The sequence below is a fragment of the Sminthopsis crassicaudata genome, chromosome 2 (assembly GCF_048593235.1).
Source record: "Sminthopsis crassicaudata isolate SCR6 chromosome 2, ASM4859323v1, whole genome shotgun sequence".
NCBI lineage: Eukaryota > Metazoa > Chordata > Mammalia > Dasyuromorphia > Dasyuridae > Sminthopsis > Sminthopsis crassicaudata.
The window spans coordinates 227,796,650-227,823,464 of NC_133618.1; the positions used below are offsets into that span (position 1 = coordinate 227,796,650).

At 35.6% G+C, this 26,815-nt stretch overlaps 1 protein-coding gene across 4 annotated transcripts in view; it reads right to left on the minus strand.

Annotated features, from left to right (window-relative positions):
• NUGGC (nuclear GTPase, germinal center associated) overlaps positions 1-26,815 on the minus strand; it is a 96,847-nt gene that overhangs the window by 32,646 nt on the left and 37,386 nt on the right. For 2 of the 4 annotated variants that reach the window (XM_074288410.1, XM_074288412.1), the window contains 6 exons: positions 24,082-24,291; positions 18,423-18,598; positions 15,769-15,787; positions 12,773-12,862; positions 11,424-11,529; positions 8,521-8,654 (listed from right to left, as the gene is read on the minus strand). In XM_074288410.1, coding sequence (XP_074144511.1) covers positions 8,521-8,654; positions 11,424-11,529; positions 12,773-12,862; positions 15,769-15,787; positions 18,423-18,598; positions 24,082-24,291 — 735 coding nt within the window. Of the gene's footprint in view, positions 1-8,520; positions 8,655-11,423; positions 11,530-12,772; positions 12,863-15,768; positions 15,788-18,400; positions 18,599-24,081; positions 24,292-26,815 lie in introns of all 4 variants that reach the window. The other 2 variants (XM_074288409.1, XM_074288411.1) reach the window with 1 other exon arrangement.

Consider the following 26,815-nt stretch of genomic DNA (forward strand, 5'->3'; position numbering starts at 1 on the left):
CAGAGGAGATCACAAGAAATATTACTCCATAGCCCCAAAGGAAAGCCGTAATAGCCTCTTATCATCCTTTCTTGGCTAATCAACAAAGACATAACTAGGTCCTGGTACCTTGGAAAAATATCTGAGGGTCTTCTTCCTCTACATGGCAGTCTTCTGTCTTTAGACCTCACAGGTGCTCATTATCCCATAATACTTACCTGACCACCCTGACCTTACCTAGTTCCAGTCCATCAGGACTTGAGAATCAATTACCATGGGGTTCTTTCCCAAGATTCCTTGCCACCACATTCCCTGCCCTATTAACATTTTTCCTTCCCCACCTCCTATTATTGTTTGAGGAATCAGGATTAACCTAGGGGTCAGGGCTGTACCCAGCTAAGGAGAAATGTGGTCCTCATCCCATCTCATCCCCTCAACCAAATTTGTTCTGGCTATCAGTTTTCCTAGCTATGGATCTATTAATCATCAGCTAATTTCAAAAAGATCTTGGGATTTTAATGGACTACAAGCTCAACACGAGTTAACAATGTGATGTGATAGCCAAAAAGAACTAAGAGGATCTTGGAATACATTGACTCATACATAACAAACTCATAGTGAACAGCATGAGAATAGTGATTATTTCATTGTAATCTCAGTCCCAATCACAATTTAAGTAGGACATTGATCATTTCTTCAGAGAAAGACAACCAAGATCATGTAATAGGAAATGAAGAGACTCAAATTTTCCCTCATATGAGGGGCACGAGAAAGTACGAGGGACATTCAACCTATAGGGGAGAAGATATTGGGAGGAACATGAGAGCTGTGTTCAAGCCTTTGAAAGGTCATCATCCCAAAGAGGAATTAGACCTAAAGGGAGGGACCAGAAGCAAAAGGGTAGCAGCACTAAGAGGCAAACTGAAATTTGATATCAAGAGAAACCTCCTAATAATTTAAGAATGGAGTGGCAGAGGCTGAATTCTCCCTCACTGGAATTCTAAAAGCAAGGGACAGATGATGATTTGCTGGACATGATATGGAGTATTATTGTTATAATCTTTTTATAAAAGGAAATAGTCACAAAGTGGTTAAATCACTTGTCCAAGATCACATAGTGGATAAGTGTTTGCGGCAGATTTGAAGCTCAGACTCCTGACTCTGAATAGCAAAGTAGTTCAATTAAGCAAAACAAATGAGCACATTGATCTAGACTAACAATTGATGCCTCATTCTGCATCTAGCTGCTCTGTTGAGAAGAAGTAATAATACTTCACATCAATCTTTATCTTGGTTTTCTCATTTTTTTGTAAAATGAAAACACTGAATCAGATAATATTGAAGGTACCTCCTCATTCTAATGTTTAATGATTATACATACAAGACCCTGTACCAAGCAGGAAGAAATGGTCAAGGGAGTGAGTTCTCAGAGCTCAAAAAAAAAAAAAAAAAAAAGTAAACAACTGAGGGGAAAGGAAGGAAGGAGAATCACTGATATTTTAAATCATTTAGCTCCTAAATTCTCAATTTATCTGAGTTATGATGTAAAGAGTTATATTTTTTAAATTGACCTTGTGTATCTTTAGAACTAAAAATAACTGACTCCAAACTTTCCAACAAAGGATTGAGAACAAGCATCCAAATCAAAGGCCAAGGAATTTTTGGAAAATTTACTGTTCACTGCAATCAGATGGCTATTAAAAAAGTGCTATGGAACACATCATCCTACCTTCCCCATCATCACTCCTATTCTATTCCTCTGCTTCTCATCACACAGGGTCTAGCTCCAAGGATGGAAATATGTCCTGGAACTTGGTCGCACCTCAAAATTAGGAGAGAATAGCCTGCAGTGCAGACCTTTCACTATTTGTTTTGTGAGATATTTTCCCTTGTATTTGTAAAAATAAACTAGCCTTGCAGGGGACTACATCTGTATGGTTTTCCAAAAATGTTTCCAAAAGCAATATATTGCTTGGTGGAAAACGTGATTTCATCCCAAATGAAATTTTTCCCAGAAAGAAGTTTAAATTCCAGAAGCTGCAGAGAAAGAACTAAGGAGGGATATGAACCATACCCTTTCACAAGGATTTTCCCCTTTTAGATAATATCCAAAATAAAGATCACAAGAAATGAAGTTAAAAGGGAAAAAAAATTAAATACAGAGTATACTAAAAATCTCAGTGAAGATTTAAGCCCTTTAAACATGAGACTTTTAAGAAACCCCATACATTTTGTTATTTATTAAACTGTAAATCATTGATTCATCAAATGTCAGCATTTGAAGAATGCTAAAGAATCTCATAGGTTATCTAACCCAATAACTACCTAAAGTAGGAATTCTCTCTACAATGTTTTCAGTAAATAGTCATCTAGTCTCTGCTTGAACATCCTAGTGTCAGAAAGCTCAGTTTTTAGAAGTAGATCATTCCACTTTTGGACAACTTGAATTCTTAGGAAGTTCTCCCTTATTGAGTTGACATTTGTCTTTCTGTGAGACAAGATTAATCCATCTTACACATGAAAACAACCATTTGTTGTTTTCCTTAAGTACCGTCTAAGTTCAATCTATGATTTAGATGGGGGATGAGGGTAGACAGGAAAATGTAGATTCTCCCTTAAACGTTCTCCATGTTCACTTGTCTCTGTGTGGCTTCATATAAACCAGTTTAAAAAGTCAACCTTTTACTGAAACTTCAGAGCACATCTACTTAACTACTGTCCCTTTTTATCACCAGCTATATGACCTTGGAAAAGTAACTTCTTTATCTGTCAAACAAGGTACTCTTCTCCAGGTAACTCTCTAAAGACTATTACAGGGAAGGTATCAATCAACATTGGTAAGAGGCATTTCCTCATCAGAAGTGGTACTAAACCAACTAAATCAAAGGTTAATTTTTTTAAAGGCAGTTGAATTGAATAATATTTCCTTTCCATTATTGACATGCTGATAATTGATATTGTATGGTAGCCATCTTTCTTCCCTTCCTTCCTTTTCCTCCCATTCCATTATTCTGGCCATTTTACTGGGACCAGTCATCCTTGTTTCTTTTTTGCACCATCTTCAAATTTTTATTGCTTAGTTTTAATACAATCAATTGAAATGAGTTCTGAGGAGAGAGAGGAAGGAAGTAGCATGGTGGGTAAGGAGCATCTAGCACTAAAATACATTAAACTCAAAGGGATCATTTTATTTCCCATGTACCATTTAGTCATAGCAAGTCTCTGGTACTCAATGTTTTCCTCTCTTTTCCTATCACTTCCAGAATGAATATAATGAGGGAGTCTAGGAACTGAATTACCCATAACTTCTAATATGAAGAGTGTTACAAAAAATTAGTTATGCTACTTGCTCTAAATCACAAATTAGGAGATTTGAGAGCAATTCCCTTCAGACTCTCAACCTAGGATTTTTTCTACTCTCCTACCTCATCATCAAACCTATTCTTTTTGAGGTTCATAATGCCCTGGACCTCTGCTGACATCTAAAAAAGGAAAGGTTTTTTAGGACACAATCATAATGGTTTAATAAATTCATTGATATAAGGAAAAAATGGGGAGAGGAAAGGATAATTTAGAGGAGAGTAATTGAACAAGGTAAAATAAAGCCTCTTGCTCTTTCCAGAAACTGTCTTCCCACTTCTTTCATCTCTCACAATGCAAAAAAGCACACAGCATAAAAGTGTGCTACAGAGGAACCTTTAAAAACCAGACACTTGGTTTATTGATAATCTGCCAGAAGAGAGTTAACAGAAAATATGCATGAGACTCGGTATGGGCAAGAGAATTTGCAGCATGGAGCATTTTTTAAAATGAAAATGTTGAATCAGTTGAAAATGGGGACACACCCATAGTGGTAGCACAGGACAATGTGGGGGGAATTCCTCCAGGGAATACCAGACTACAGATTTCATCTGGCATTAGTAAAAAAGGAAATTCTATGCTGAATAGAGATTGCTGTCCACCATGAGATATCCTTTTTGTGACTTTGCTATGAGATTGTGTTTGATAGTCCTTCTAGGGAGAGATGTTTTGAAGAACTTTAATGAGATATAGATAGATAGATAGATAGATAGATAGATAGATAGATAGATAGATAGATATATAATTCCATCCATTCAGTAAATGTGATTTTATCTATTGAATGAGCATGTGTTATGTAAAACTAGAAAATTGATAAGAATCTTAATAGGAGTAAGGACTGAACTTTTTCTTTCTTTCTTTTTTTTTTTTTTTAAACTTAAGAATATTTTCTTTTAGGCAAGAAAAAAGCTTTTACAGAGGAGGGTAAGAGGGAGAGAAGAGGGACAGTAAGTGAACCATACTGTCAATAGAATTGGCTCAAAGAGGAAATAACATGTATACTCAACAGGAGTATAGAAATCTATCTCACCCTGCAGGAAAATAAGAAGGGAATGGGGTATGGGGGATAAAAGAAAGAGAATATTAGGGGAGGGAGTGGTCAGTAGCATAACACTTCTAAGGACAGATAGAGAGGGTGAAAGGAGAAAATAAATGGAGGGGGAGAGGAGATACAATTAGCAATAGTAATTGTAAAAAACAAATTTTGAAGCAAGTTTCTCTGATGGCATGCTATTGTTCTCTGGAAAATAATGAGCAGGATGCTCTCAGGAAAAAACAATAACAACCCAAAAACAAAAACAAAAAAAACAAAAAAAACACTACCACCTGGAAAGTCCTCCATGATGTACTATATACAAAGTAATAGTAATGTTCTGGGATGACCAGCTATAAATAAGTTTGTCATTCTCAATAGTACAATCATCCACACCTACTCTGAAGGACTTATGATGAAAAATCCCATTCATACCCAGAAAAGGAAATGATTGAGTCTAAATATAAATCAAAGCATTTTCTCTTACTCTCTCTATCTCTCTTTATTTTTAACTTAATTTTTCTTGAGGGTTTTTATTTTCATTAGGGTGGGAGATCTGTGTTTTCCTTCACAACTTGACTGTTATAGAAAATTTTTGCATAACTTCAAATGTGGTTTCTTAATTGTGAGAGGGAAGAGAATCTAGAACTCAAAAATCTTAAAAACAAACATAAAAATAATTGTTTTAATTGTAACTGGGGAAAATATTAAATAAATAAAATAAACTTTTAAAAAGAATTCAAAGAAATGCTCTTAGTGTACACACACAGAATATTTTCTTTTTCCAGTTGAAGATAGTTTTCAAAATTCATTTTGGTAAAATTTTGAGTTCCAATGTTTTTCTCTCTCATTCCCTGACCTTCCCCCTCCCCAAGACAGCACACAATCTGATATTATGTTATACATATATAATCATCTTAAATATATTATTATATTAGTCATGTTGGAAAAGAAAAATCAGAACAATGGCACAAACTAGGCATGGACCCACATTTAACACCACATACTAAGATAAGATCAAAATGGGTCCAAGATTTAGGCATAAAGAACGAAATCATAAATAAATTTGAGGAACACAGGATAATTTACCTCTCAGACTTGTGGAGAAGGAAGGAATTTGTGTCCAAAGGAGAACTAGAGAACATTATTGATCACAAAATAGAAAATTTTGATTACACCAAATTAAAAAGTTTCTGCACAAACAAAACCAATGCAAACAAGATTAGAAGGGAAGTAACAAATTGGGAAAACATTTTTACAGTTAAAGGTTCTGATAAAGGCCTCATCTCCAAAATATACAGAGAATTGACTTTAATTTATAAGAAATCAAGCCATTCTCCAATTGATAAATGGTCAAAGGATATGAACAGACAATTTTCAGATTAAAACTATTTCCACTCATATGAAAGAGTATTCCAAGTCACTATTGATCAGAGAAATGTAAATTAAGACAACTCTGAGATATCATTACATACCTGTCAGATTGGCTAAATTGATAGGAACAAATAATGATGAATGTTGGAGGGGATGTGGGAAAACTGGGACACTGATGCATTGTTGGTGGAGTTGTGAAAGAATCCAACCATTCTGGAGAGCAATCTGGAATTATGCCCAAAAAGTTATCAAAATGTGCATACCCTTTGACCAGCAGTGCTACTACTGGGCTTATATCCCAAGGAAATATTAAAGAAGGGAAAGGGACCTGTATGTGCCAAAATGTTTGTGGCAGCCCTTTTCGTAGTGGCTAGAAACTGGAAAATGAATGGATGCCCATCAATTGCAGAATGGTTGGGTAAATTATGGTATATGAATGTTATGGAATATTATTGCTCTGTAAGAAATGACCAAGAGGATGAATACAGAGAGACTTGGAGAGACTTACATCAACTGATGCTGAGTGAAATGAGCAGAACCAGGAGATCATTATACACTTCAACAATGATACTTTATGAGGATGTATTCTGATGGAAGTGGAAATCTTCAACATAGGGAAGAACTAATCCAATTCCAATTGATCTATGATGGACAGAATCAGCTACATCCAGAAAAGGAACACTGGGAAATGAGTGTAAACTGTGAGTATTATTATTATTATTATTATTATTATTATTATTATTATTATTATTCCCAGATTATTTTTACCTTCCGAATACAATTCTTCCTTGGCAACAATAACAACAACAAAATTCGGTTCTGCACATATATATCGTACCTAGGATATACTATAATATATTTAATATGTATGGGAATGCTTGCCATCTAGGGGAGGGGGTGGAGGGAAGGAGGGGAAAAATTCGGAACAGAAGGGAGTAAATGTTGTTTAAAAAAAAAAATGACCTATGCATATGTACTGTCAAAAAAATGTTATAATTATAAAAATTAATAAAAAAAAAAAGAAAAATCAGAACAAAAGGGAAAAACCATGAGAAAGAAAAAACAAAACAAAACAAAAAGGTTAAAATAGTATACTTCGATCTACATTCAGTCTCCATACCTGAGTCTTTTCAATAAAATTATGAATTTTTATTAATTTTAATTAATAATAATGTTTAGGCACATTCACAAAAATTCTCCACTCATAAAGAGTTTCTCATCTAAACTGTCTCATTACTTGTAATGAATTTGTACAAGAAAAGGAATTAAAGAAGGGTAAAGAAAAAAGTCATTGACTGGTTAGTCATGAGAGAAAGTATCTGAAAAATGCCCCAAAGTCACTAAACGGTACACACCTTTTGAATCAGAAATACCACTACTGGGCTTGTACCCCAAAGAGATCAAAGAAAGAGTCTCATTGATTCAAACATACAAAATTATTTCAAGGAGCTTTTTTTTTTTTTTTTTACTTCAAAGAACTGGCAACTAAGGGAGTCTCCATCAATTGGAGAATGACTAAACTAAGTGTGGCATATGAATGCAATAGAATATTATCATCATAAGAAATGACAAAAGGTATGGTTTCAAATAACCTTATAAAAATTTGTATCAATTGAAGCAAAATGAAATGTGCAGAACAAGGAAAAGAATTGGTGTTGTAAAGAAAAATATCTTTGAGACACTTAACTTTTATCAATGCAATACCAACCAATCATGACCTCAGAGATCTCATAAAGAAGCAAGCTACCTGCCTCATGTCAGAAAGATGATGGACTCAAGGTGCCAAACTGAGTCATAAATTTTTGGACATAAATTTTTGTTGTTTTGTTTTGTTTTTTCTCAATTTGGCAGGATGTGGGGAAATGAGGAAAGAGGGTGGCAATATGATTTTTTTTAAGAAAATATTTTTAATACACAGAAAAGGAATAGAAATTTTGAAAATGATCTGTTGAATTTATTATTTGCCTAAAAGGAAAATCAATATGTAAATAATAGGGATTAACAGTTTCAGGGTAAAATCTTTATTTTCTATTCCACTTTATATGTAGAAATGCAAATTTTGTTTTGTTTTGTTTTTAAGTCCTAAATTTCTAAGAAATTAAAAAGAAAATATATAGTTATATTGCTTGCTGACTTGGGAGCAGGTTGTTGAAAATTGAAACTCAGAATCTTACAAAAATGAATATTGAGGATTAATAAGATAGCATATTATATAGAGTACTGGTCCTGGAGTCTGGAGAATCTGAGTTCAAATCCAGCCTCAGACACTTAACACTTCCTAGCTGTTAAGTCACTTAACCCCAATTGCCTCACAAAACAACAACAAAAAGAGATTTTTTAAAAAATGGTGGAAAACCATTTATGTATAATTAGGAAAATTACATGTAACCAATTACATGTAATTGGATAAATAAAATACTATTGAGGGAAAAAATAAAATGAAAGAGGAGAAAGGAAAAAAAGTATGTAGCTTCTTTCCTCAAACTACCTTCCACTTCTGATTGTTTCCTGTCACTTGCTTCCACCTCTCACTATTGGATGACTGTCTCAAAACTACAAGAAAAGTCATCATGTCACTTTTCCTTGGTTCATTCTGGGGATATTTTTCAAGCCTCTAATCAATTTTGTTGTCCTTTATTAGATTCCTTGAAATTAGCTCCTTCTTTGAAAGAGAAAGAAGAAAGTATCAGAAGGTAATTTTCAGTGAGCACTTAGCAGATGGGATGGAGACAACCTCCTAAGCAACAAGGGACTGCATCTAGGTCCTTCCATACCGTGAGACCATCCTGAGAGTTAAAAGTGTCTATGAGTAACAGGATTCCGAAAGCCTCTGTAACATACTCAGTCACAGTTTTCCTCTTCTTCTCCAGAAATTTTTTCCTGATATAGTCTCTTAATTTTGAAATTTCTATAATCAAAAAACAAATAAACCCACAATTAGGAATATCACCAGAATCACTAGCACAGTTTACTGAACCAAAAATCTGTCATAACTAGGAATACTAATTTTAATAGCTAGCATTTATATAGCATCCTATGGTTTACAAAGTACTTTACAAATATCTCATTTTATCTTCTCAACTCTAAGAAGTGGGTGTCATTTATTATCTCCATTTTATAGATGAGGAAACTCAAGACAGATTGAGGTTAGGTGGATAACTAGTCCAAAGTTGAACTTGAACTCAGGTCTTTCTGAGTCTTTCTCCATGGAGGTCCACTGATTTAACCCTTGCATCACCTAGAGGAACCCAAGTCCTTTGATTCCACATTCAACGTTCTTTTCATGGAAATTGAAAGGTCAGTTTGCCATAGGATGAGTCAGAATGGAACTAGGCTTTGCCCAGTGTCTACTAGGGTATGGCACCAACTACACTAACCTTGCAGAGAGTCACTTTTTTCCATATGTAAAATTTATAAGAGAACATGAAAGATTAATTCACATCCAATATTCATCTTGCATGTTTATCTGCATAGAAAAAAGCAGAGGTATCAAACACACATTTGGCTGTGGGATCAGATTAAAATGTAATTGGGAAACATTTAACAAAACAAATAAAAATATAATAAAACACAGATAATGTTAATATGTGATTTTATAACTAAATATGTGACCCACAGGGATCCTTATATACAGTTTAGTGACCCCCATTTCAATTTCACTTAGACAGCACTTTTAGACTAAGAATGTCATCTTCAAAATGGTGTAGATTAGCATTTACCAGGCAGTTTAGTCTAAGGCCATACATAGGCAGAGTGTTTTGGTTGCTATAATTATTATTTTTCCACATACTTGTAGCCTTAAATGGTTGTCTGACTCCATTTTCAAAATAACATGTTTGTCAAAGATGGATAAGGCAAAAGTCTCTACGCAGGTGCTTTCTAGTTGAGAGATCCAACTCAGTCTTAAATATCCACCATATTGGAATTCACAAGATGTTGTAGCCATTCTCATTCCAAAGGCTGCAGCATAATATGGAAAGCATTATATCTGTAATTTTTAATTAAGGAACTTTAATAATAACAATAGCACATTTATATGGTAGCTCTAATATATCAGCCCCTCAAGTCACTATCCCTTCTGTTTTGATGAGTTCAGCACCTGTTGTGTCCCGGCTAGCTCCCTGAAGAGCTCAGAATCAACCAGAGTCAAGATAAGCAAAAATCCTTGCCCCACATCGGGTGCCAAAATGTAAATGTTCTGTATCTCTCTAGATTGTAGTCGTTCTCTGTAAGGCCGGTTTCTTGGGGAGCTTCTTGGGAGGCAGCCTTCCTTTCAGTTCTGTGTTGTGTCCTTAAAAGTCTTGAATCTTTTCCTGTCAGAAAGCCTCCAGCCAGTACGAAGGTAGGCGTGGGAATCAATCAGACTCTGCCTTCAAGAGTGTGGGATTGTGGGTTTCCCAGAAGTCAATCCTAGTTGTGAATCTCCATGAGCAGGCTTTTCGCTCTTGTGCAGGTGTCCCCAGTAAGCACCACAGTAGAATCTCAAATCCTCTTCTTCCTGAATCCTGGCTTCTTAAATCCTCCCTGAGAATGGGCTTGTGGGTACTCCAAAGGTGTGAACTCCTTTAAGAAATCTAAAGGTGTAAACCCTTTTAAGGTGTGAACTAAAGGTGTGAACTCTGAGCTAGAGAATTGTTAAATACCGACTTAGCACCTAGTAAGGAACCTAACAAGCACCTGGGCTCATCTCCCATTTCTACCCTTCTTGTTATACTAGAATTCTTCAATATCCTGGTATTCAAACTAACTTCCAAATCCTTTTATATTCCATGACTTACTCCTCCATTCGATGTTTCCATCACACTGGACCCCCATCATTGCCCATAAGTTATCCACTTCCCCTAATGAAATTATGGAAATCATTTTGGCTTTGGAGTCTTAAGACCTAGGATTCAGATTCTACTTTTGATACTTACTACCTCTGCAATTTGGTATAAGTAACAACTTCTCTGGGACTTAACTTCCCTAACTGTAAAATAAATAGAATGGACAAGATGGCCCCTAAGATCGCTTCCATATTTAAATCATTATTCAAAGAAGAAGTAGACAGAGCTACTAAGACTCTTGATAACAGCCTTACTTACCTGCCCATCCTTTTTTCCAAGCTAGATATTTCATTATACACAGGTAAGAAAGCAGGCTACTCATTAGCTTATCTATTTATCAATGTCAACTTATTCAGAGACTATGCTAGATACTGGGGAAGGCAGTTTAAAATATATTAAATTTAATCCATTTAAATTTAGTCCAAATAAATTTATATTAAAGTTTAAATTAGATGCTTTAAATTAGATGTATTAAATATATTAAAGATTAAATTAGTAGGTCTCCTACTTTCAAGCAGTTTATAATCTAATCAGACCAAATTCAGCCAGATGCCTGTTTTTATCTAGCCTAAGAGTTAACTAGCTAGTTCTCTTGGCTCCAAGCCCCAGTTTTATTTCCATTATTTCATGCTTCCCTTAACCTAGCTATGCTAGGATTTTAATCCCAAATTACTGTATAAACAGACACTACAATAATACTAAAAAGATATTAATTTTTATCAATAGGTTAAGAAGCTAGGACATGATAGGTTGATGAAATATATGCTTAGAAAGAAAAAATATTAAAGATCAAATTTGACCCTAGTAGGTCAAGCACTTGAGGAAAAAGGAAGTGAAAAAGCTCATATTACCAGTTTCTTCCTCATTGAGTAAGTCCTGCCGCCAATATTCCTGAGCACTGACTGTGTATACCAGATCTGAGGCTTCTAAAACCTTGGAGTCAGTAGGCAGTTTTCTCTAAAATGAAAGAGATATATACTAAATGCAATGACTCTAAAAGCAAGCGTCCAAAGGCCCTTATAAACCAGCAAATCCGAACACGCTCATTTCTAGCTCTGTAAGACTCCAAGACAGACAGGGGTGTAACAAGGATAGGACAGTTGGAGTTTTATCCCTGCCTAGAAAATTTGGAGGTGCTAACATAATCTTGGGAACACTTCTTCTCCTCTCCAGGTGTACCCATGATAGTGGTGATATGCTTATTTCCCTCAGTGTCCACATTTTTAGAGTATAAAAGCCTTGAGGAATCTCTAGGCTGTACTTTCTCTTCCAAGAAGAGAATTATATTTTAACAGAAAAAGCATGTGACAAATATTCTTTCCCATCCTATATGGCTACGTGAGCCCTAGCTGACCTGCAGCTAGCAGGCACTGTGGGTAGTGCCAGACCTGGAGTCAGGAAGACTTGCTTTCCTAAATTCAAATTTGATCTCAGACATTCACTAGCTGGATGACCCCAAGCAAGTCACTTAACCTTGTTTGCTTCAGTTTTCTCATCTGTAAAATGAGTTGGAGAAGAAAATGGCAAACTGTTCCATATTTTTGCCAAAATGAAACAAAACAAACATCTGGGGTCATGAAGAGCTGGACATGATTAAAAATGACAACAACAAGTAGAACTACTGGTCTTACAGAGCCACAAAGTGATGGTAAATTTCAGACTAGAGAAGAAGGCCCTGTGACAAGAGCAAATCTGCCATTTTGTTCTGAATTCTTCTAGAGGAGATGCATCTCAATGACAATTGCTAAACCCTGCCATTCCCAATGGACCGCCGTGGCTGCTGTAGGTGGTAGCACACAGTATAAAGTTTTGGATAAGTTTTTAGTAAGAACCCTATATTTATTTATGATGTCCCCCCACCATACTCCACTTTACCTTTTAAAAAAATATTTTGCTGCTACAGAGGAATTGTGACTCGATTTGTATCAACAGCTCACCAAGCCAAGGGTCTAGAGGCTGGGGAAAAAGCTAGCACTATTTGTTCCCTTGCTACTAACAGGGCCATCCACAGTTTTTTCAATCAATTTTATATAGTCCCTAGAAAAGCACTTACTGCTGCTAAGAGTAATAAAAGCATTTTAAGAAAGATTATTTTGAGAAAAAAAATTTAGAGATATCCTCAAAATTTCAGAGAAAGGGGAGATGTTGAAGAAGGATTAATTTACAAGAGACAAAATACATAGGGAACATGTGTACTCACCTTCAGTTTTTCCTTGAGAGTCCTATTCTTTTGCAGATTCACAGTTTCATTTCTTTCTAAAATTGCCTCACGCTGACTTTCGATCACCTTCTAGATGATTAAAAGAAATAAAAGTACACTAATAATTATTATTACAAATAACTTATTATGTCATTTATTCTATGTAATGATGTTATTATTTACATTATACCTTAATTAATATGCTAATGACACTAATATAAATTATTTACATAATAGTATTTATTATTATTGGGGAAACTAGGCAGTATTCTGGCTAGCATGTTGGGGCTGGAGTCAGGAAGATTAGTTAGCTGTGGGCTGTGGGCAAATCACTTAATCCTGTTTGCCTCAGTTTTCTCATCTATAAAGATGAGCTGGAGAAGGAAATGGTATACCATTTCAGTATCTTTGCTAAGAAAACCCAAAATGAGGTCACAAAGAGTTGGGCATGACTGAAATTTTGAATAACAATTTATTATTATTAAAGGTTATACAATATTATATTACAATATTGAATAAATATTAGCTATTGCTATTAAGTATGTGAAATAATAATGGCTGCCATTTGCATGGTATTGTTAAGATTATCGCAAGATATTTTACATATATGCACACATAACCTTATTTGAATTTCACAACAACTCTGTGTGGTAGTAATAACATATTTTATTATTTCCATAAGGAAAGGGTGGCTAATAAAAGTTGAATAATTTGTTCTAGGGAATGAACCAAGCAGGTGTTAAGACATAGGATTTGAATCCAAAATTTCTAGTTTCCTTTTCCAGCTTGCCATGTACTATATTATGCAGCCTCTCCAATGGTCTATTAAATGCTAATTGAATATTCCCACAATCACAGATAACAAGTAACTGATAAAGAAGAGTTACCAGACAAAATGAATTTTATATAATTTGCATTATATAATATATGATTGTATTATATGTTATTTGATATATTCCATAGTACTTATATATTAAATGTAATTTATTTTACAACAGACTATATAAATAGAATAATTTATATTCTGAAGTCATAGAATCTTATGAATTAAGGAAAGAACCTCTGAAAGAATCTACTTTGACCTCCAGTCCAGGGTTGAAAGTCTCTCTACAGAATTCCAGAGAAACGGTTATCTTGTTTCTATTCAGTAGTTTCAATAGTATCTGATTTTTAAGGACTTCACTTGGGGTTTTCTTGGCAAAGATACTATAGTAGTTTGCCATCTTCTCCATTTTATTTTACAGATAAGAAAACTGAGGCAAACAGAGTTTAGTGACTTTCTCAGAGTCACATGGCTAATAAATGTCTGAGGCTAGATTTGAACTCAGGTTTTCCTGTCTCTAGGTCCAGCATTCTATCCACTATACCACCTACTTGCCCCTAGGATCATCTAGCACATTTCCTGTGGAAGGCAATTCACTGCTTCACAAAGTAATTATTATTATTGAATAGATCTAATTTTTATGAAAAGTTTCTTGCTTAGAAGGTGCTGATATTCCCTTTAATTTCCACCAAGCTCTATTTCCAGAATCCAGAACAAAACAAAACATACATATGCCCTTTTCTAATGACAGCTCTTTAGATATTTGAAAATATCTATCCTATCTCCCTTTATCTTTGGTTAAAATGAATGTTACAAAGGAATTGGAACCTGAGTGAATGCCCCTCAGTTGGAGAATGGCTGAATAAGTTATATGAATATAATGGAATATTATTGTTCCATAAGGAATGATGAGCAGGCTGATTTCAGAAAAGACTGGAAAGACTTGCATGAACTAATGCTGAGTGAAGTAAACAGAAACAGGAAAACACTGAACACAGTAACAGCAAGATTATGTGATGATCAACTATGATATCTTAGCTCTTCTCAGAAATACAGTGATCTAAGACAATTCCAATAGATTTGGGATAGAAAATGCTGTCCACATCCAGAGAAGGAACTATGGAGACTGAATGAGGTTCAGAGCATATTATTTTCACTTTTTTGTTTGCTTTTTCTTTCTTGTGTTTTATTCCTTTTGTTCTGATTTTTCTTTTACAACAAAACTAATATGGAAATGTTTTAAATGATTATACATGTAAAAACTACATTAGATTACTTCTTATCTTGGAGAGAGAAGAGGTAAGGGAAGGAGGGGATAAAAAAATTTGAACCTCAAAATCTTATAAAAATGAATGTTGAAAACTACCTTTACATGTAATTGGAGGGGGGATACTATTGAGAAAAAAAATTAAAGGATAGCCAAAAAAAATTTTTTTTAAATGAATGTTGCAAGAGTACAGTATAAAAAAGTTTTCTTACCCCACCACTGTCCCAGCTTTTATTAAATACCTATATACATTATTTTGTGCCTTCCCTACTAAGCTGGCTTTGAGTTCTCTGGCACCATGCCCATTCAATGGTTCTGCTGCCTGAAAGTCAGAATCTTACTGTTTCTTCTTCTTTTTTTTTTCTTTTAGGAGCAGTAATTCCTTCTACCCCAAGACACAGTATCATGGCATTTAGAACTATAAGGAACAGAAAGAAATCATGACCCAGAGGGGAAAAGGGATTCACTCATCCAGGTAAGAGTTTGGGCTTAGAACCTATATATAGTAAAGATTATTGGTGAGCCTTATACTTGGTGACATAAAATCTGCCTCCATGCCTTTGCAAGGCTTGGCATATTTCCCTTCACTCCAATTTTTTGAAATCTCTCTTCAATATTTAGCTCACATAGAAGCTCCTATCAATCCCTTTCAGTTTCCCCATTTGCTAGTGCTTCTTCCCACCTTCCCCACCCTGCTAAACAACTTTGTATAGATTTCATACTTGCTTATACATGTAAATAATTTCTTTCCATTAGACTGTAATTTCTTTGAAAGCAAGGAATACTTTGTTTTATTCCCTGGACCTAACACAGTGCCTGGCACAAAGTAGAGATTTAATAAATGATTGCTGAATTGTGTTGAATTATAAGGAAGATTTGATTTGAAAGGAAATAATTCATACTCACATCTCTCCCTTCTCTTTCCCTAAAAAAAAAATAAATAAAAATTTAGTAATATATTATGGTTTTTAGTATGCACTAAAGTAATCATTTGGCAAGACTTCTGGTTTTAGAATCAGCAAATCTTATTTCAAATTCTGACTGTCACTGATAACCTATGTAATCCTGAGATATTTAAAGTCTCTGGGCCTTGATTTCCTGATCTATAAAATGAAAAGATTGGATTAGATGCCTTCTAAGCTTCCTTCCAACTCTGTATCTATGATCTTAAAAAAAAAAAAAAAAAAACAAATTCCTTCAGCAGCAGAGATCTCAGGTAACAATCCACTTTTCTTTTCCCAATTTGGCTTTGGATAAGCCATATCCTTTAGATTGAAAACTCTTTGATCATTGTACATGGCAACATCAATATTATAAGATGATCAATTCTGATGAAAGTGACTCTTTGCAGCAGTGAGATGAGTTATCCCAGTTCCCATGATCTTGTGATAAACAGAGCCATCTACACCCAAAGAGGACTGTGAGAACTGAGTGTGGATCACAACATAGAATTCTCACTCTTTTTGTTGTTATTTGCTTGCATTTTGATGATGATAATAATGTAAAAGAAAAGAACTCCAAAAGACATCTGAATGTGATGGGATATCACTGCATTATAAGAGAAGATGAAACAATGAATATAAAGAAGGATGGAAAAATATCTTCAGCTAGTATTTATATAGCACTTTAAGGTTTGCAAAGCTCTTTACAAATTTTATGTTATTTGGGGTATTGTATTTTTTGACTTCTCGATGGATAAGGGAAGGTGAAGGGAAGAAGAGAATTTGGAATTGAAAACAAAAATAAATACATAAATCTACGATCCTATGGGGGAAGGGAGGATTAACTCTTTTTATTCTCATACTAACCCTGGGAGGGAAGCCCTATTATTATCCTCTTTTCACAGATAAGGAAACTGAAGCAGCCAGAGATTAAGTGGCTTGCCCAGGTTGCACACATAATAACTGTCTGATATTAGATTCAAACTCGGGTCTTCCTAACTCTAAAACTAGTGCTCTATCTTATGCATCTCTTACCTGTCCAATAAAGTAAAAACAGAATCAGAAAAACAACTTGTACACAATGAATACAACAGTATAAATGGAAAGAATAATTGAAATTGAATGCTTAAATATAATGATAAAATTTTACCTCAAAGAGAAGATAAGAGGATTTACCTCCCTCCCTTCTTTGCGGAGATGGGGAACTCTGAGTTTGGAACACATATAGAATTCTACCTATAATATAACATGTAACATATAGTATATATAGAGTTGGGTGATATGCTATTTAGTTTTGTTTAACATTTATTTTGTTTTTGTTTTTATTCTTTGTTACAAAGGATGACTGTCTGGAAGAGGCATAGGGAAAGTTATATTGAGAAAGGTAGGCAATATTTTTTTAAAAGGTATTTAAAAAAAAAAAAAACCTGAGAATTCACTGGAAAACTCTATCTGGCAATTGAGAGCCAAAACTGCAGAAGAGTAGACCCTGGGGAGGCCAGCTGAGACTGCTTCCCTGCAGAGTTCTTTTTCTTTGTACAGGGAAGAACTGAGGGTAGTACTCCAAGAAGAAGACATCAAGATTCTGTAATACTGGAGACCTGGACTATTTCAGCCACAGTACTATGCCTCGCTGCCATTGTACTTCATGTGTCCACAAATGCTGCATGTATGTGTTAAAGAAAGTGCCCTTTCAAAGCAATCCTAATAGACTTTGGACAGAAAATGCCATCTGCATACAGAAAAAGAACTAAAGAGACTGAATGTAAATCAATACATGCTAGTCCACTTCTTTTTTTCCTGTTTTTTATCTCTCCCATGATTTTTCCCTTTTGCTATGATTTTTCTCTCCCAACATTATTCATAAAGCAATGTGTATTTAAAAATAAAATTTCATAAAAAATTTCTAAAAGTGTCCTATGTTTACGGGAGGAAAGTTTTGAACACTGTCATGTTTTTTTGTTGTTATTTTGTTTTGTTAATATGCCGTCTTAAAACATGCCTTTGCTATGCATTAATTACATTTATTGGCTGCTTGCATAAGTCAATTTCGGGCTTCAGCTAGTATTCTAGAAACAGGTACCAATGGTTATCCCTAGAATTTCAAGCAGAGGCCTTTCTGAGAACCTCACCTGCAAATCTTTATGCATCATATTGGAGAAGCAACCTAGATGGGGTACTTACCTGAAGGACCTTAGGGATGGAAGGGGTCTCAGAAATCACCTACTCTAGTTTTTCCCATTTTACAGATGAGGAAATAGATCCTTGTGAGTTTTAAATGACTTATTCAAGGTAAAAAAATAAGTTAGGAATAAAGTAGCACTTAGAATCAGATAGTTTGAGTTCTTTCCTACTATATTTTACATACTGAGCAACTTTCATTTTCTCTTAAGGATTTAAAACTGAAAGGGATCTTAGAGATCTAACCCCCTCACCCTCATTTTATATGTGAGAAAAGTAAAACTCAGAGAACTTGAATCAGTTACCCAAAGTCACAGTTAGAAAATGTTAGGGGCAAGATTCAAATTAAGATCTTCTCACTCCTCTCTTTCTATTGCACCCCTTTGACTCTCTAAAGAAGTGTAAGTGAGCTGCACAATGGGAAACCTAAAATCATACCTTAAGTATTCTGGCAGATAGAGTTTATCACATTTTGTGACCACCAGGGCAATATCTTGGCAGAGTCCCCGCTGGCAGGCTTTGATACTTTCACAGAGAAGCTCTTCATGGATTTTTCCCCCAGAAATCCTCTCAATGTCACTGATCACCCAGATCACAGAACATTTATCAATGGTCTGGAAAGCACCAACAACACATACACTTGAACAACAAAGGTATAACATAAAGAGTTAGATCTTGGTCAATGTCCAGGAACCCAGAAAACTGAGTTTGAGACTCAGACCTGCCACCTGGGGGAAACTGGAGTTATCTCAGACCTGCTAGAGAGTCAATTGTAAAATATTCATTGTGAGCATTCACACCTGGAAAAATCAGCAAAGGTCTTAGACTTAAGAAAGTGATAGAGAAAATGTTAATAATACAGATGAAAATTTTAAAATGTGTCATGCCATACAGGTAGATTTTGGTAAAACCTGAAATGCAAAGAAAAGTAAGCAGAACCAGGGGAATATTATATACAATATTAACAATACAATGAAACACTATGAAAAACTTAGCTCTTTTTAGCAACACAATAATCCAAAACAATGCCAAAGAACTCATGATGCAAAATGCTATCCACATCCAGAGAAAGAACTGATAAAGAGTTTGAATACATATTGAAATATACTATTTTCACTTTTTTATTTTTTTCAGTGTTTTTTTTTCTTTTGGCATGTTTCTTCTTTCACAACATGATTAATATGAAAATATGTTGATTGTACATACAATAACCTGCATCAAATTGCTACAGGAAGGGAGGAATGGAAATATCCTGGAATTCAAATTTTTTAAAAAATGAATGTCAAAACTTATCTTTATGTGTAATTAGAAAAATACTATAAAAATGTGTCATGCATACTTTTTTTGTTGTTTTTTTAGAGAGCTATTGTTAAATAATGATTAGCACATTCCTGGTTCTTTTATATGCTTTCTGCATTTGTGTGTGTGTGAGTGTGTGTGTGTGCGTGTGTGTGTGTGTGTGTGTGAATCTTTTGCATCATATGTAAAATGAAATAGATTGTCCTATTCTTCTTAAGTATTTATTGCCTTAAGTGTTCATAAAAGAGGTAGTGACCCTGCTACCCACACTTATGGAAACCTAGACACAAGTTAGACATATGCCGCCACTGAAGATTTTCCTGAGAAAACTCTGGATGGAAGCATGAAGGGTCAAAGAGAGTAGCATGGTTATGGGGTGACATCAGGGTTTGGGCATCCTTCATGTTTGTAGACGAGGAAGGTAGGAAGGCTTACAAAATCATGGGATTTGAGAGCTGGAAGGCACCTCAGTAGCCAGCTAGTCCAAATAATACATGAGAGAAGATTAAGGAATTATTTAGGTGGGAGCAACAAGTAGTTCAAAATACATTGTTGGACTGGTCTTACCAAGTAAAATAAATAGACTTCAACCTAAAGATGAGAAAACTGGAGCTCAGAAAGGAGTGACTTTCCTATGCTCATTCTGCCAGACAATTGATGAAGAACTTAGAAATAAAAGGACAAGGAATCCTAATTGTTTAAAAAAAATTTGCCCAAGGTCACATGGGTAGTTTTATGCTAAGGGACAACCAACAGAGTAGCAATAATGTCAGAACTCAGCAGGAGATGATGAGGGAGAGATGACTGAGGCAAGGAGGGGGAGTTTTATGTCTCAGTCTCAGATCACAATGTTTGAAGGAAAAGCATTTTTTACCACAATATGTAGATGATATCCCCAAACCACAAGTATGCTAGGAAGCAGCAGTCCAAATGTACTGTGGTCAGGATTAGGGAATTAGTTCAGACTGTTCTTGTTGAGCCTTTTTTTTTTTTCCCATCTGGATCAGTTTATTTTTCTGCTATTAGTGACCTCTAAAAGACTACCCAACTGAATAAGGTAAGTGCTCTGTCTGGGCGCATGGCCAAGTCAAAATAACCTAACACTGGCATAAATCAGGTGTCTCCTCCCTTCTATCTGCTTCAGTTTCTTCAATGGAAGAACAAAAATAATAATAGCACTTTACCTCCCATAGTTATTGAGGAGATCAATGAAATAATTTTTGTAAATCACTTAGCACAATGTCTGGCACATAGTAGGAGCTAAATAGTTGTTCCCTTCCCTACCCTCCTTTTCTTATCCCCCTGACCTTAAGATTAGAGACTTTCTCTTTGTATCCCCAAACAGCCCCTAGCAGAGTGCCTAGAATATGGTAAGGATTTAATCAATACTTCTGAGATTAAATTTAATTGAATTCATAACCACTCTTATTCAGAGTCCAGACTTGAATGTATAGCGATGCCATTTAAATAGAAATAGAATTAGCTCTGAAGTCAGGGACTTATGAGTCAAGCCCCTCTGCTACTACTAAATTACCCAGGTGACCTCAGACAAATCAGGTAATATGATTCTCAGAACCTTAGTTTCCTCATAAAGATCCTTAGAGAAAGCCTAGCTTGATAAGAAAATTTAGCTGCCTCCTCCAAACCAAAGCCAGTTAGACTGAATATAAATAAAAGCTCCAGCTCCACAGGCCCACAAATTGCCTAAATCCTAGAATCATTTCCCCAAGAAGCAAGTACTCTGATTTTCACCCTTCTTCAAATAACAATGATTCAATTTTTATAGTGCTTTCTCATTACTACCTTAGAAAGTAGTAAGAATATAAAGTATTACCTACATCATACAGGTGAGGAAACTGAGGTCCAAATAGGTGAAATAACTTGCTTACTAAGAGCTAAAGCCAGAATCCAAAACCACATCTTCTGATTCTAAAGCTAATATTTTCCCAACTTGCCATTAGTTAAGTCATCAAGTGACAAGATATTTATTAACCACCTACTATGTGTCAGCCACCATGCTAAGCAATGGAGACACAAAGAAAGGTAAAAGACACTCCCTGTTGTTGAGAGGCTCACATTCTAAGGGGAGAGAAAACATGCAAACAACTATGAACAAATAAGCTATAATCAGGATAAACTGGAGAGAATAAAAAAAAAAAAAAAAAAAAAAGGAAGGATTAGAATGAAGATGTATTGAGAAAAGACTTCCTCTAGAAGCTGGACCTTGAAGGAAGTCAGGGAAATCAGAAAATGGAAATGAGGAAGAAAAGTGTTGCCAACATTGGGACCAACCAGAGACTATGTACAGTCGGGAAATAGAATGTCATGTTCAAGGAACAAAAGACTGGCTCCAGAATCATAGAATCTGAGAGCTAGAAGGGACATTAGACAACGAACAATTCACCCTCCTTGTTTGAGAGATGAGAAAACTGAGGAGCAGAGAAGCAAGCCGTTTTGGGTCTCATATATATATAATTACACTGCATTGCCTCCCTCCCAGGAGATATTGGCTGTCAAGCTTGACAAGCCATAAAGTCTTTGGGGATCATAAAGAATCACTCTCAGAGTCAGGTAGAAGTAGGTTAAAGACTCAGAGTTGCAGAGTAGCCACTCATTTGCATTGGAGGAGGGAGTTTACTCACCAGAAGTTCTTTACAGGTCCATTCTCTATCCACAAATCTGACAAACTTTTATGCATACACAGAGAGTGGCATATATACACATAGATATATACTTGAGTGTTTATATATGTGGGTCTGGCTGTGTATAGATACATATAGATATATGTGTGTGTGTATAAATGTAATATGTGTGGTGTTATATGAATATATATCATATGTCAGACATATCCCCAGATAAAGGTAATATAAATATAATATAAATTGTATACACATATCAGAAATAAAGACATGATATATATATATATATATCAAATATACACATCCATATAGTTCACATATAAATGTGAGAATGTGTGTGTGTGTGTGTGTGTATATGTGTGTGTGTGTGTGTGTGTGTGTGTGTGTGATATTCAGGAATGCTGTTATTGCTTAGTCTTGTTCAACAACTTGTGACGCCATCTGGAGTTTTTTGGAATGATTTGCCATTTTCTTGACTAATAGAAAGCACCTGAGTGGCACAGTGAATTGTGCCCAAGATTCAGGAAGATCTGAGTTAAAATTTGGCCTTGGATACTTTCAAATTGTGTGACCCTGAGCAAGTCTTTTAAGCCTGTTTACCTCATCCTCACCTGTAAACTGAGCTGGAGAAAGAGATAGAAAACAACCTTAGTATTTTTGCTAAGAAAATCCCAAATGTGGTCATGAAGAGTCAGACATGACTGAAAATTATAGAATAATATCAAATATTCATACCTATACATATGTGTGTATGTGCATCTCACATATAAAGGTATTATATATGTCACATTTATATATATCAGATATAAATACTTATGTCACATATAAATATGATATAAACATATCTCACACATATATACAAAATACATATACTATCAGATATACATACCTACACCCAAATATGTATGCACATGGGTGTGGATAGAGAGATACACAAATATGTCTCTACATATAAGATTTAGGGATAAGAACTGTACTAATGGTTTCATTAGCATAAGGCACTCCTTCCAATAATACCAGCTCGCACTTCTCTGCCACTGATGGTGTCACAAAGCTGCCAGGAGCTGTGAGTCTAAGGAACTTCCCCATGATCATGCATCTGATATGTATCATAGGCAAGTTTGAAGTTGGATCTTCCTGACTACAAAAGCAGCTCTACTCACCTCAGCAAAAAGAGCTGGCTAGGAAATCAGGAAATCCTGAGTTCAAGCTTTGCCTCTAACACCAGCAAAGTTAAGTGTCTTAAGGCCAAATTTGAACTCAGGTCCCCTGTCTTCAGGGCTGGTGCTCTACCTAGCTGCCCCCCCCACCAGGGTTTTTTGGCAAAGACACTAGAGTGGTTGGCCATTTCCTTGTCCAGTAGATTAAGGCAAACAGGGTTACGTGACTTGCCCAGGATCACACAGCTAGTATCTGAGGTCACATTTGAACTCAGGTCTTCCTAACTCTAGACCCAACATTCTATCCACTGAGGCATCTAGATGCCCCTTGCTTGGCATAGCATGGGGGTTTAATGAATTCTTGTTGACAGAGAATATGATATAGTGTGTTATATATAATATATATATATGTATGTGTGTATAGAGAGATATATATGATATAAATATAGATATAAGAGAATATAAAATAAAGTGTATGATAAAATAAAGTTATTACGGTAGTATAATCTAAGCTTACACTGTTAATTAGTGCCACGTGCAGGACCAAGACAGTCTAAGCCAAGGGTGAGCTAGAGCCACCTCTAGCAGGTGAGTGTTATATTTTCAGCATACCCTAGGAAACCAGCTCTATATTGTCATAGGACTTGACTTGTTTTGTTGATTACCTTGATTAAAGAAAGATTAGGTTTTTTTTTTTTTTTTTTCCCCACCAGGCACTTGTAACATCCACCTTCCTCTTTAACCTCCTTGTTGCTAACTCCTAAACTCTTCTGCCTTCTACTAGTTGAGCTTGCCCCTGGCTATGGTCTACTCTGGCTCTGGCTTTGGCATATGTCCACCCCTACTGCTCCCAATTCTTACTGTATATAATCAGAAAAAGAAAATCATTACAAGAGCTCATTAGTATTCTACCATTAAAAAAGCAAATCTCCCTTTAAAGTTTGAAGAAAGAATCATGAATAAAGAGATTAAAAGAGTCAAAAAATAAGAAGAAATTACCCTTTTCCACATTTCATCTCTTTTGCTGTTAAAGTCTCCTGTTCCAGGTATGTCTACAAGCACCACACCTTCTGGAATCATCCCTGACCTGGGAAGAGTCACTTCTACATATTTGATCAAGGGCCAGATTTGAGTCCTAACTGGCCCCCCATCTGTGTTCCTCATCTGAGTCTGGATGTAAGGGTCCAGTTTTGCAGAAAGTTCATTTGCCTGAAAAACAAAGAAAGATGTATAATAGCCATCTATTCCTTTTTTTTTTTTAACCCACCCCACCCACTACCTTATCTTCTATCATCCCTATCCCTTCTTTTACCTTTTTCCCAAATGTTTCTGCCCTCCCTTCTATCCTGTCCCTCCATTTTCTTTTCTTCTTCCTCTTCCTACTTCTTTTTAGGGTTAGATAAATTTCTATATCCAACTTTTAGAGCCAAAATCTATGGGATCAAGCTTCAGACAATGCTTATCCCCCTCCCTTCTTTCTCTGGATTATAATAGGTCTTTCACACCTCTTCATGTGAACTAATTATCCTATTATACTTTCCCTTTCCTCTTTTTCCAATTCATGACTTTTCCCTCCTCTTAATATCTTTTTCTCTGATGTCATCACATCAGAGTCCATTAACAACCTCACTCTCAGTCCATATGATGGCCCCTCTGTCTCTGCCCCAATGACATATACAGTTCTCAAGAGTTATAGATATCATTTTCCCATCTAGTGATGTAAACAGTTTAACTTTTAAATAATATATATATATCCCCCCCCCCGTTTACCTTTCTATGCTTTTCTTGCCCTGTGTTTGTAGATTAAATTTTCTGTTTAGTTCTAGCTTTTTCAATAGAAGTGACTAAAAGTCTCTTATTTCACTGAAACTCCATCTTTTCCCCTGAAAGACAATGCTGAATTTCACTGAGTAGATAATTCTTGGTTGTAACCCTAGGTCCTTTGCCTTCTAGAATATGGTGTTCCAGGCCCTCCAATCCTTTACTGTAGAAACTGCTAGATCCTGGGTAATCCTGACTGTTGCTCCTTGATATTAGAATTGTTTTTGTCTGGCAGCTTGCAGTATTTTTTCCTTGAGATTATAGTTTTGGAGTTTCACAACAATGTTCCTTGAGGTTTTCCTTGTGGGATGTCTTTCTAAAGGTGATTGATAGATTCTTTCAGTTATCTTTTGTATATCTTATTCCATTTGGTTAATTCCACTGTTTAAGGAGTTGTTTTCTTCAGACAATTTTTTCAAGCTGTTTATTCTCTCATGCATACCTCTCACTTCCTCCTTCATTTTTTCTTCTCTCTCTTATTTGCCTTTTGAAGTCTTTTATGAACATTTCCAAGAAGCCTCTTTGGGCTTGAGAACAATTCATATCACTCTTTGAGATCTCTTCTGTGGACATTCTGTCCTTGTCTGAGTTTGTATTTTGGTCTGCCCTGTCACCATAGCAGCTTTCTGTGGTCAAGGTTCTTTTCTGTTTCTTGCTCATTTTCTTTCCTTTTGGTATTTCCTCTTTTTTTTTTTCCCCACTTATATGGCTCAGTTCTGCTTCTGGGGTAAAGGAAAGCACTATCCCAAGTGTCCTATGCAGCTCTGTGCTTTGGATTTGAGCACAGGGGCCCCTTGTGCTTGTAGAGGATAGCTTGGCTGCTCTTTCCAGAAAACACCCTGATTTCCCAGAGTTTGCCTTCTGAGCTAGGACTGAAAGATGCCCCACTGAGGCAGGATTCTACTGAGCCAGGACTGAGGGTCTTAGTTGCTGATTTACTATAATTAAGACCTTCTCATCGGCTTTCTTAGAATCTGTCTGAGCTGGGCTGAACACCCTTTTCACCTCAGTGAGAGTGACCTTTCTTGAAGTTTTTTCATTCTATCTTGAGCTGAAGGATGGTTTCATCCCATCAGACTCTGATCAGAGGTTGGGTTTCATGTAGTTTTTGAGAGAAACTGTATTCTCATATTCCAACAGCCTATCTTTTCCTGGATTGATGGTTGCCCAGATGTGTCAAAAAAAAAGTATCATACATAATCACATGAGGCAGGCATGAGAAATCTTACACCAATCTAGCTACATGACTATAACCATGTCATTTTATTTTTTCATTCATTTTATTTTTCAATTAAATGTCATTTATTTTCTCTCCTTTCCACTCCATACCCAATTAAAAAGAAAAAGAGAACTATTGTAATAATAACATATATATAGGCAAGCAAAATTAATTTCAACAATTTCCATGTCCAAAAATGTGTGTCTCATTCTGCATCATCTATCACCTCTCTGTCAGGAGGTGGATAACATAATTCGTCATCATGGTTAGTCATTGAGTTGATCAATTATTAAAGTTATTTCTCTTTACAATGTTGTTATTATCTAAATTGTCCTCCTGGTTCTGCTTGCTTTATTTGGTATCAGTTCATATGTCTTTCCGGGATTCTCTGAACCCATTCCTTTCATAATTTCTTATAGCATAGTAATATTCCATTGTATTCCATAAGCTAATTTGTCCAGTGAGGAGAGAGGCATCTTTACCACTATAAATGGAGCCCAAGTCAGTTATTCTAACCTAGAGAGCTAATCCTCTCCCTGAGCCTTAGTATAGCCTTACTTACAAAGTAAGAGAGTAATACAAACTAAATAAACTCTGACAGAATTCTAATTAGAGAAGCCTGAACAGAGTTCTAGAGCCAGGTGAAATATCACTTTTATCTAGCAACAGAGTGACATTTAGTGTATCATTGAG